At 42.4% G+C, this 12,979-nt stretch overlaps 1 protein-coding gene across 4 annotated transcripts in view; it reads right to left on the reverse strand.

The window, feature by feature from the left end:
• The window catches only part of ripor2 (RHO family interacting cell polarization regulator 2), a 67,903-nt gene that overhangs the window by 11,471 nt on the left and 43,453 nt on the right, over nt 1-12,979 (reverse strand). For all 4 annotated transcript variants that reach the window (XM_005728443.1, XM_005728445.1, XM_005728442.1 and 1 more), the window contains exons 2-6: nt 11,679-11,799; nt 7,292-7,447; nt 6,405-6,483; nt 6,087-6,110; nt 5,818-5,871 (exon numbers count right to left, since the gene is read on the reverse strand). In XM_005728443.1, coding sequence (XP_005728500.1) covers nt 5,818-5,871; nt 6,087-6,110; nt 6,405-6,483; nt 7,292-7,447; nt 11,679-11,799 — 434 coding nt within the window. The remainder of the gene's footprint in view (nt 1-5,817; nt 5,872-6,086; nt 6,111-6,404; nt 6,484-7,291; nt 7,448-11,678; nt 11,800-12,979) is intronic.

The raw sequence follows: 12,979 nt of genomic DNA on the forward strand, positions 1-12,979 counted from the left end.
AGGCGAGCAAAAAACAAAACACCTCTGGTGAGCCTCATCAAAGGGAAATATCTCCGGCCGCCTGACGAGAGCGCTGAAATATTGATGCCTCGCGCTCTTTATGGCACTCATTAGGGAGAAGCAGGAGAAAATGGGCTATTCTGGCTCCTGTCGTCCCAACAGCTTATCTAACTGTTTGTTTGTGCATCTTTTGTGCATCAGCCGAACGCTGCCAGCCTGTTTGTGAGAGCAGACTTTTTGCACGCGCCGACGTGCTGACATGTGCATGGAGAGCGAGTTTTTGCAAGCGGTGGGTGGGCAAAGGAGTGCTTCTAATAAAAAAAGAGTGAAAGTGGTTTGCGGTGGGATGGATATTAGAGTGTGTAACTCTTTTTGACACACACATACGCACAAACCCACCCACTCCACCTTATACCAACTAAGCCTTCACCACCCCCCACCCTCAACCGGGACCCAGCCCGTCTGTCTGTCTGTCTGTGGTATGTGATGTATGTGGCGGGGCGGCAGCAGCTGAGCTGAGCCGGCTGGAAAACAATTTCAAACCTCAACTGTTATTCTCAGCACTCGGAGAAAATAACAGTTTTTGTTTACGATGAAGGGGAAAAACACAAAATGTGTTTTTGTGCATGATCCAAGGAAACTTTTTACACCTCACATAAATAAAGAGACGACTACAACGAGGTATTCATTGCCTAATGAAAAGCCATCATTCTTTAGAGGCAATCAGCGGCCGTATCATATTATCAGCTTAATGGTGCCAATTTTTGTCCCCAATTACAAAAAAGCCCTTTGCTGCCTTCGAGGAAACGTCCTTTTGAAGGTCAGCCAGGCTCCTCCACTCCAGAGGGTGGCCGTCAGCATATTGCTGAGCCTTGGGCACATTTCAGCCCAGAGGAAAAAAACCAAAGAAACATGAAAGGCAAAACACAAAGAAACAAGAGTAACCTCAGCACAGGAGGAAGGAGAGGACTGCACCCGGCAGAAGCACTGATGCTCTTTTGGACGCGCATACACACAGACAGACGGACATGTGTTATACATCCTGATAGCAGCTCCTGTGGAGATCTCCCCGCCTTTCTGCCCTTTGTCTCCATCGGTTATGTATCATTCAAGAACCGTAAAATAAATAACTAAAATAAAAAATGAATACATCTGAAACATTACATGGTTGTAATTTTGACAAAGGCAGAAAATATACAAAAAATTGTAAAAAAAAAAAAAAAAAAAAAAATCAAAACAAAACACTACATCAATTTTCTTTTAATGGAAGCTTCCCTAAATGGTAAAAATCCATTTTTTCCCCACTGTGGATCAACAAAGAAAAACAATCTGCAGATTTCTCAGGAATAAAAATAATCTTTTGGAAATGTTACACCAATGCTAATAACAGTAATTTTAACATTAATTAAAATAAAAATATAAAATATGAACATTTAAAGCACTTCTTTAATCACAGGAAGAGTACTGTTTAACAGGCCGCCCGTAAAGACCATCTGAACCTTTTTAAATCACCTCTCTACAGAGACATTAAATGGAAATGTATTCTAAATTAAGTCTTCTATTGGACTGTGCTAATTGCAGCTCGCTGCGATGACAAATAACCTGCACGGCTCAGAGATCGAGGGATTATTGGAATTACTGGGGAATCAGTTATGCTCAGAGTGAGCACGATATTGCATATTTATGTATTTGGTGTAAAATAAAAAAATTTTGCATTTTGAAACCATTTTGAATGCATCCCTTCCTAAAACGCTCCTAATAACATTTTCTTGGTAGTTTGAAAGGCAGCTGTGATTAAGAATCGCTGAACGTTTTAAAGGATTATCTCACTATCATCAGTGCGTATGATTTAAAAACGTGGGGTTTTAGATATTAGCAGTGAATCTTTCAGATATGGCAGCAATCCTCTTAAGATATGGCCATTATTCTGGATCATAGATGGCGCCTCGCGCACGTGCACACACTTTGTGCCGGGGGACCAGTGATTATAAGCAGATTAAAACAGGCGGGCCACACCAAACAGCTTCAAACACACATGAAGCTCTCTGGGGAGCTGTGAGTGTGTGTGTGTGTGCGCGCGCGTGCCAGTGGCAAGATTAGCATTCAAGGGAAGTGGGGAAAGCAGAAAATGCCCTATATTACAAATAATCACATGTAAAGCATGCACACTCATTCTGGATTGAATTTGGCACGTGTTTAACACACACGCGCTCTCTCAGGGGAAGAGGAGACGTCTGGCAGACGATCGTCTCACCTTCAGTCTATTTAATGATGCCCTGCTGATACCAGCGGTCAACACCCACTCCCCCAAACACCCCCCCACCCCCACACACAGATATATATAGTCTCTGTCCCATGCAGGACATCATACGGGTTGTATCGTGCCACCTGCTTCCTCCATGTGTGCCAATTACTACTCAGACATCTGCAGGCAGCGCAGGAACAAAAGAGCAGAGCTGATGTGACTCACAAACTAACAACTTGCTGATGGATGATTGTTAAGTCATCCCTCACGGCAGCTGTCCTACACAAAGAGACACGCCTGAGCCTGAGCAAAAACACTGACAAACATGTTCACGCTTACTGTAGCTCAGCTGCTGAAACGCCATTTCTTTCGCTTTTTTTCCACTCGCAGTGTCTTTGCTAAACAATGTTTTGTTTACACATGCACTGACCAATCACGTACATGTGTTTAAGACATGCGGAGTACTCCAGATGAGTTTATTGTTCCCCATCCTATATGTTGCTTTTAGTTCTGAAGTCCTCATCTGTCCCTTTTGGTGCAAAAAAATAGAAAGAAAAAAAAAAACTAATCAGCATCAGCTGCCTGATAAAAAAAAAATGCATACTTCCTGTTTGCCCTGTCCTACATACTGTCGATTTGTTTGGACCATAACCAGCGTGTTATAAGCCTTCTAATGCAATCATACAAGTCACACGTCCCTCAGACTTTATGTCCTTACCACTACAGCTACTTATGGTTACTGATGCGTAGTTTAAGTCAGTCTGTGTGATGCTGAAGTTGTTTCTACATTATATTTTCACACATTCTGCCCAGTGTCAGGAAAAATCAGGTCGGGACATTGGCCAAAGATGCCCTTGAACACATGTAGCACACAGCAGGTGACAGTCCCCTGCAGACATGTCTGTTAGTCTGGGTACAGTGGGTAGCAGCACACATGGCGCCCAGTGAACCAGATATTTGTGCTCTCACATGCACCTCTGTGAAAGTGAGTGATAATTAAAGAAAGTTTGGGCTGAAAATGACTTTTCTTTTCCAAACTCACCGGCCACTCCATTAGAAACACCTGGTCAGCTGCTTGTTGATGCAAGTATCTAATCAGCCAATCACATGGATCAAGAGGATGTTTTCTCTGGACACTTTGGGCCCTTTAATACCAACTGTATTACTTTTAATTAGAAGAGAAACTAGCATCTGATTAATTTAAAAATAAAGACAAACCATTTGTCAAGTCACAAGTTTGAGTCTTTTCTTTAAACTATTTTATCTCTGATAAGCTACACAAAGTCAGATAGTGAGTATAAATAAAAACTGATTGAGTATTAGGCTTAATTTTAGTTACGCTTCAGCTTTTGAGGTTTTTTACATGGCACGATAAATCAGACACTTCACTGCTATTTCAAATATTTACCCTTTCATTCAAATCTATTTTTGCATGAAGCCTGAAAGAACAGAAGAGCTTAAGAATAACGCTAAGCAGTACGTGTTTGCTTAACATCATCCGTCACAAGACAGAACAAGCGCCGACTTCTTTTATCTCTCTTATCAAAGTCAAAGTGGAGCAAGCTGCAGATACACTTCCTGAGTTCCCTCTCATTTTTTCCCCCCATCTTTGAGGGCCGTGTCAATCGCTCCTCGCCGCAAACTGCCCTGACCCAGATTCCCTGTCGCCTTCATCCCCGCAGAATCGCAGTCACGCTGCTGTGTTGTTGTTTTCCTGTGTATGCTTTTGGGACAAATGTTCTGAAGGTGGGTTTTGTAGTCGAGATGCATGTGAACATAAAGGGTTAACGCCACCCAACAGACGGCCCCATCGAGCTCATCGGGACTTCAAAGGCTCTGTCTCCGGGTAACCATGGTTACCTTTGGAGCTGCGCTGTTGTTTGGGCGTGTGTGCTCTGATTGCCTGCTGTCACATCTGATTTGACGCACAGCGAGGAAGACCATTAAAGCTCTACAAAAGGCGATGTGGAAGAAAAGTCAAAACCTTGTAGGGGATTAATGTCCCCAAATGGCAACCTGTGAGGTAACTACAAAGAGGATGCAGGGGGCCAAAAATCCCTACCTGGCAACCTCAGAAAGGATGTTTTTACCTCAACCATGGAAACAGCTGGAAACTTCCCTAATATATAAACAGATTAGAAGAGCAGGAATGCTAAGCTAATGCCTGGCAGCAAAAAAAGCAGGTGAAGTTATGCCTAAAACTGCAGCTTCACTCAATAAACTCAACGTGAAACCGGTGGAAAGAAAAGTTGTGAGAACAACAAACATTTTAAGAAATCTGTCTGTCTGTTTGTTTTTGTTAAGAGTTACGCTTCAGTCACAAAGGCCTGAGAAATATCAGTCACATCCTGGGAGCCAAAGGTTGATAAAAAGCGGTGTATTCTCTAATCGGTTGGCGAGTCGTTGCTGGAGGTTGCTGGGTGAAATTGGTCACAAAGAGCTGCTGAGATTTTGTAGATGCAACACCACTAACTGTGTGTCATTAACATCACGCTCACTGTGACAATACAGGAAGTATTGAAAAAGGCACCATTTACCAAGCCCTAGAAACTGGTCTGCGACCATTATGCAATCCTTGGTCATAAGGCAAACTACAGGCAACTGTAGCTAGCAACCAAAGCACCCAATATGGCAGGCTGCTCTTGAGCAATGTGTGCATGAGAAACCTCGACATAGTGTTGCACCAAAAATCTCTTTGCAATTGCTTTGGTTGACAGCAGATTGCTGTGGTCACTCATAGTTTGCATTGAACTTGCATGCAAACAAACTACTTTCCGAGTGGTGCTGAAAACAGGAAAAATGTGACAACAATAGCCTTCAAAGTAAAACTTTGAAACATTTTAGCTGTAGTGGTGAAGCACAGCTTTCATTCTGAAGGCAAACATTCTCCGTTTCCAGTTTGCATCACTTTTTTTTTTACTAGATTTACCAAGTGCACGCAAACTATCTGCGACCATGACAACCAAACTTTGTCCATAGATAACAATTTCCACCTAGAATCAACATCTAAACATGTATCAAACTCTCTCTTGTGTGTAAATCCATAGTAAAAATGGGCCCTTAATAGTTTCTGATTTCTGTGTTTATGCTAGTGCTGTGCAGGTAGCTGGCTTTCTGTCATGATCAACAGCTACTTTCACACTTTAGTCTTTGCACAGCTCAAAAAACAAAACAAAACAAAACAAAACAACGCAAGATGTCATTTTTCTGAGCTTTTCATGTGATGGTAGGTAGGTGTTACCTTTGAACAGCCAACTCGCTGAGTGCTACAGTTAATACCGCACCGATACGGTTTCAAACCAATAAAATAGATGCATTTAAAACTATCAAACATTTACTTAGAAACAGGCAAAAATATGCATCAGCACTCTGTTTCCTGGGTGAATGCTTGGATGGGATGAGGCCTTAAATACCGGTTTCAGACTTAAAATAAGCTCTTAATCAAATGCCCCACGGACTTACATTAAAAAGTCCAACCGAAGACTCCCATATAGATCGCCTCAAATACTTTCTTTGGTTTAGAGACTGACAAAACAATAAATATGGCTGTAAAGAAATCCGAACAGCCTTACCTTGCTAATATGAAACTCCAGACGTCTCATGTACCTCTCGATAGTTTTGATTTGCTGTAGAAAGACAGAGCAAAAATTTACAGGTCAGAATTTGGCTTCATCTGTTTTTTGTTTGCACCACAGATTATAACAAGGTAATACTTACATATTATACAGCAAAATGTGCAGAAAATACAATGTTCTGTGCAAATATGTTATTATAAGATTCACACGATAAACTCCAAACTTGAGCGTGTGTTACAGTAGCCCCTCCCCTCCCATCATCTTACCTTGTCAAGATCATACAGCACTCCCTGGAGAGAAAACACACGCAATTACAGAGTTACTAAAAGGTAGGGCAGCTTATCCAAGATCACATTTATCTGCCATCAGGAAGAAACAGTTTTTCCTGTGTGCACACATCAGGCAGCCACGATGGCATAAACAATGAAAAATATTTCCACGTGTGCGTTCATTAGTTTAAAAATTGATGTAATATATGTGAATTTTTCATTTTCTTTATAAAGCATTTTCGGCTTAAGCTGCGAGTCTCACAGGCTGTAAACATTACGAGGAACGATGTAAGTTAATGCAGAGTAACTTCTCACCAAGCGGGAGTTTCTCTTCATGTCCTTCATCAGACCTGTGAGTTTGTCCAGCTCCGTCTGATGAACCTCCAGATATTCACTTTACAGGGGAAACAGAGAAACACTTCAGTCTTTGCATAATACAATGAATTAAATTAAAACACGACTGCAGAAGTTCAGACGCTCACTAACGTTACGTTCACCGCTACAAATTCACTTAATGACACCAAAGAATACATGTGGAACATAAACATCGACAGAGGTCTGTTAATGCATTCAGAGGCAAACGTCAACAAGCTCAAACAGGCTGTAAATGCACAAACTAAAGCTTCTGGTAATCACTCAGTAAGCCCCTATACCAGGAAAACTCACTGCATAAACATTCTTTATATACAGTTCATGACAAGACCAGACTCCATCCATTATAAAAACACAACCATCAACATTTTTTTTAAGGCCAGAAAGAGTGACACATGCACCGTGTGGGAAATGTAAGCAGCACTTCTGTAATACTATCTGTTTAATCAATCTGTAGTCAAGAACAACACAGTGCTTATTGTACTTACTGACTATCTGCTATATGGCTTCTATATATCTACTAACTTTAAAAGGTCTGGCATTAAACATAGAAAGGCTTCTTGTGTTTCAGAATTTGTGTCAAGTATCTAATCTAGAGGCTTTTTTTTTTCTTTTTATATTTCCAAGTCGAAACTCTGAAAAAACATAGCCTGGGTTGAGCATTTATCGATGGAAAGTTACTGCTTGTCCACAGCTGTCCAATGAAAAAAAAAAGAAAGAATGGAGCACTTCAAGGTACTCTGGAAGACTTCATAGTGTGTACTGTAAGTGAATTTGCTTCATATTAACTACTTAATTGTGTGCATAGAACAAGTGGATGAGTTACTCACTCCAGGCCTTGTTTGAGTGCTGTGTAAACCTCCTCCAGTCTCTTGGGCTGCGGCTCTCTGGAGCTGCTGCCTCCCTTGTGGCCTGACAGGTGGGGCTTCTTAGGCTTGGACTGAGGCTTCTTCTGCACTGCAGAGTTCCCCATGAATGAGTTACATCTGCACACACACACAGACAAACACACAAACACGGGATAAGTTACCATTTGCTGATTGTGCCTCACAAGAATTTCCTAAATCTCATCACACAGGCCCAAAGGCGCCACCTTCCATATTATATTTATCTAATATTTATCACAGGATCTCTGCAGCACTTCAAGTGTCAGGCCACCAGCTGCCAATAAAAGCAAGGAGTTATATTTCTAGATTATTTACACCATCCTGAACACGTCCTTGGGCCAGTTACAGCATGAGTTCATCTCATCTGTCAGATGCATTGACCTTGTTGACTCTGCTCACACCAAAATAACTCGTACATACACGCACGCATACACATTTAGATGTGACCGACGCATTTAGCCTACATATTATTCAGACATTCAGACACAAATACAATCATACATTCTGAGCATTTAACACGGGCGTGCAATCACATGCAAACATGTGCTTCCCCGACTCCTAGCTGCCGTTTATCCTCTGCTGGAGTGAACTTACAAACAAACAAGCAGATTTATCCTCCCGGCGATTAACGACATTCAAGTGATCTTCAGTCTCTTCCCTCAAATGACCAAATGTGTGACCGACTCAAGTGGGAGAATTGAACAAATGTGATCCAGTTACAGAGAGTTGTCATGTTTGTATAAAAGGCAGTGAAATGGGCTCAGACACTTTGTGTGGAGCTTCAGCTTTCTTTCATTTTTTACCACCACACATCATTTTTTAAAGGTAATCATTTGGAGGAACAGTTTTCTGTAAACCACCAGTAGGGGTCCATTGGTGGATTATTATGTAGATATGCTCTTATTCAATTTAATTTTCCCTGATCAGACAATCGCAGTCATTACTGACATAAGGAGGAACTTGAGCAGCCTTCCAGGATTAATCCAGCAGTAAAAGACCATATTTGAAAAGGGAGGCATTTTCAAAACATTCCTACTTTGGATGCACAGAATCTAATGGAGAAGGCCTGGTTTAAAGCTATAAATGTCTGCATTTTGTGGACTTGAAGCTAACAGATATATCAGAGATGTCAGAAGTGTCCGTGTGACGTCTTTGAATGCGAATTTCGAAAAAGTTTTCACGTCCCATCCACAGTGGCCCCCGAGAGGCCAAACAGACAATAACGTGACAGCCCAGCTGCAGGAAGTGACAAACGGCAAACGGCTAACAGCAGACATGTGTCTACAGTTTTATTTAATCATGTGACTAAAACACACATTGCCTGCGTCTGTTTCTCCCTAAAAACACAGATCGGTCACATGTTTTTGTTTCTGTCACTTCCACACGCCGTCTATCGTTTTATCATGTCCCCAGAAACCCTTCCAACATGTTTTGTGTGCTTCTGCGGCATTTTTGTATTTGCTGCTTTTCTTTAGTTGCTTTGCATTTGACCTCTCAGGGCCACCGTACGTAAAAATAATCAGCAACCCAAGTTGTGTGGATGTTTTGCTGACTTTCATGTTAAAGTGCGATGCTTTGAGCGTGAGCATTTTAGATCTACTAATAACAATAAATAACTAGACAAATAATCACCAGTAAAAGCTTCACAGGCTGCTGCCCTCCATCAGCCAGAGAAACCACACAGACGAAGCTTCATGTGAAGCTTCTTCGCTCATTTAAACTGATGATGAAGAAGAGTCCCATTAGTATTATTTCTCAGTAATTATTGTGCTTAACTGCAAGTTGTTATTATATTAGGGATAACAGATGAATATACAAATGACTGACTGTGCCACAAATGGTAGCCTTTTGTGTTTCGTGATAATTCACTGCAACCAAGCAGAGTGAAAGGAGTGCTGGGGCAGATGTTATTATATTAGAGATAGAGAGCTTAGCCCTGATTGGCTGAAAAGTCTGTATGGTTTTTCATTGACTGACCTTTGCCATAGGGGACATAACCGTATACGACAGGTTGTAGGTACAACCCTCTGTATGCATTCAGGTTGAAGCCTTTAAGAAAGATTTTTCCAGCAACCAAGGAAGGTTTCTCCCATCCACACATCCATCTGTCGCTTATCCAAGTCCAAGTATTGAGGTCAGGAGTCAAAGCAAAGATGCCCAGATCTCCCTTTCCATGGTTTCATCATCCAGATTTTCCAAGGGTGACACCAAGGTGTTCCCAAATCAGCTGTATGACATGTAATCACTCAGGGGTCTCCTGGGTCTTGGATTAGACCAGAACACCTCACTCACAGTGGCATCCAGGAGGAATCCCAGATGCCCGAACCACCTCAACTGCCTCCGTTCGATTTGAAACAAGCTTTTGGGAACAAACTGATAAGCTGAATGTGTTTTCAGTTAGTCTTCATGGGTAAGACTTTACCATTTCTAAGCCTCATATCTGCGGCTGAAAAAAGGGGGCAGAGTTTTCTAAGTGGCAGAACCACCTCACGAGTCTCTTTCTCCTCACATTAATCCATTTTAGGTCACACTCATCTCTCCCACGCATGCACATCTCAGCTTTTAAAACCATTACGGATTTAGCTGACAAATGACATTTCCCCAGTCTTAATGAAAAGATCTGAGAGTCATTCCAGGGACGCAGCGACAACCAATTCCAGCACTAGACGAGCTGGAACGTGCCGCGTTTTGCTGTGTGCCAGCAGCGGCACAAGTGAAGCTTATAGCTGCCACAAATGTAGGGCAACACCGAACGAGAGCGCTGCATAGCCGTGGGGTCATGCGAGCTCTGGTGCAGTAGGGTTTCTTGGCAGGGACATATACAGAAGCATACATGTCAACACTTCCATACAGGAAATCATGCATAATGATGAATTTATCCTTGTGCGCGCACAAAGTGCAAATTCTCCATCATGCAAACGCGCAGAAGTGCACACAAAACTCACGCATGGACACACACATGGAAAGTCCCTTCTCAATTACAGTAACAGAGGAGCGCGCACAGACGCTGGCACACTCCAGCGGCTTCAGGAGCTATATCTGTGCAGCTTTCCACCTCGCTCATTATCAGGATGATAACTTGTCTGTCGCTGTCAGTCGCCCACACAGCGACTCATTAGAACCAATTACTCCATTCACTGTCTGAGCAGAGAGAAAGGAGCCACTTCTCTCAGCAGGACCAGGACTGCTGAAGAAGCCCAGACACCAACAATCAGAAGTGTAAGATTATAAGAGATATGGTATATCTGAGACTGTGAGCAGGCTTTGTCTTGTGATGATGATGGAGAGCGCCGTCATAGATGAGTCAAACAGGAAAGCACACAGAAGAAACTCTTATCTCTCGAGAACTTTATCCATCTCTAACTTTTCGAAACCAACCCCGGGCTATGAACGAGAATACATCATGTGACAGAGTGACGATCACTGCTTAAGAATTCGCTTCTTTCACAGGTCTCAAGACTTGCTTTGGCTCGTGGATCACCATGAAGACTGGCTCCATATCCCTGAGTCATTGAATTCCTTTTGTTGAATGAGCTCTTTTGTTTTGTCTTTTAGAAGAGATAACTAATATGATTCGTACATGGATGCGAACAGATGTACACGTCTTCTCCGTGTATAGACACTAGTATGGAGACTGTATAGAGAGTTTTGTTTTTGTGGGTCTAATCTCCCTTTCACCATTTCTGTTTCCACTTGTCAAATTCCCCTTGTTATCCCCTCTCCGTCGATGATGCCGGCATCACAGACTCTTGAATGGTGCCATCTGCATGTGTAATCCTTTAGCTCAGTAAAGTTTGTCTTAATCTTTTCATTCATTTATTTTGTTTTATTGTAATTTATAAACAGTAAAACTCAAACTTTCCTTTACTAGAACATCTAACAACAATATCCAGGTGATGCTTTAGAACAGGGGTCTCCAACTCCAGGCCTCGAGGGCCGGTGTCCTGCAGGTTTTTGATCTCACCCTGAGTCTACACACCAGAATCAAATGATTAGTTCATTACCAGGCCTCTGGAGAACTTCAAGACATGTTGAGGAGGTAATTTAGCCATTTGAATCAGCTGTGTTGGATCGAGGACACATCTAAAAACTGCAGGACACTGGCCCTCGAGGCCTGGAGTTGGAGACCCCTGCTTTAGAAGTATTGAGGTACTTACTTTTGTACTGTTTATAACCTATTTATTAAATTCTGACATAGAAGTACAGAAGTAGCACCATGATGTGTCATTTTCAAATCAGTCTTTTATTCACCGTGTGACCCAGATTACAGTTTTAGAAATAAGTAACTCCAGCTGATCATTGCTGAACAGCTTAGCAGAGTTCCGCTTACCGTGAGCGCCGTTCCTGTAGTGTGCTGAAACCCGCAAACGACTGGCTCCGGATTATGCCATTTGGCCCACCGGGGGAGTGGGTTCCGGTCGCCATGATCTCCGGGACTCGTGACGACACTCCTGCAGAAAAGGCACAACATGTGCAGGATTTAGGATCGGGGTCAGTAATGCATGAAACGTCGTCAACAGTGAGGTTACCTGGAGTGCCGCGAGCACAAAGAAGGCACACTTGGTGATGCTTTACATGTGCGAGCAGCACTCGGAGCCTGTGCTAACATGCCTCAACTCCTCTGACTTATTTGTCACATACCTCAACCGTTACTGTTATTCCTCAGGTGTGTGTCACAAATCATGACGTCTGTCACTTCAAATCAACTATGTGACAATAAGCAATTCATCAGACTGACAGCTGTTTAACGTCACGCAGAAGTCACTACATACGCCACACATCTGCTTCAATGGGCCATTTTTGCCTTCTAATCACCACATTTGACTGATTAATTCCACAGACAGCCCAGTGTTTGGCGTGTCTTGTCTTCCACTTCTGTAGTTAAGGCTTTTTCTTCCTTTTTTAAAATCATTGTGCCTATATTTACCAGCAGCAGTCTGTCAGCTTTTAGCCTCTCCTTAAGCCAGAGATGTGGAGTGCAACATGATTCACGTGGGCACTTGGGGAGCAAGCTGAAAATAGATGGCGAAACAGCCAAATTTAGCTGTCAGATAATGATGTAGCAGAGATCAAGCGCCCAAAGGAGGAATCCACTGAGATAACTGGATCACAGTTTCAAACAGCAGTGTGAGAATTTGTCCAGATCGCTGTGCTTCGGTGGCAGCAGGCTGAAATTTAACCTCAAAGCACAGTTTAGAAAAAGTTCAAAGAATTAACCAAGGAAAGCTTCCTCATACCTCACGAAAAAGCAAAAGAAAGGAAAATAGAGGAAAGTCTTTATAGAGTGAAATCTTTTGTTTTGGTGCATCAGAGATCAGCATGGGTCAGAACAGCTGGAAAAGGTTATAGATGTTGCAGAAAGACACCGTGATAGGATGAGAGAAGAGACTGAAATCAGGTCCTTTAAATACCAGGACATGCTTGTTAAATTCTATTCATATACTGAGATGAAAGCACCGTGTTACTCGAGCAATACCCCGCCATCTCCACAGGTGTGCAAACATATCTTCACATACTACAACGCTTTCCTGAACTTTCCTGCACACGCTGCTATTCCTTGCTTTAATGTCAACTCCCTCTGCAACATCACAAGACAAACGGCAACCTGGAACATGCCCGAGTAACAAACAA

The sequence above is a fragment of the Pundamilia nyererei genome, unplaced genomic scaffold (genome assembly GCF_000239375.1).
Source record: "Pundamilia nyererei isolate P.nyererei 1_Seehausen unplaced genomic scaffold, PunNye1.0 scaffold00028, whole genome shotgun sequence".
NCBI classification, from domain to species: Eukaryota; Metazoa; Chordata; class Actinopteri; order Cichliformes; family Cichlidae; genus Pundamilia; species Pundamilia nyererei.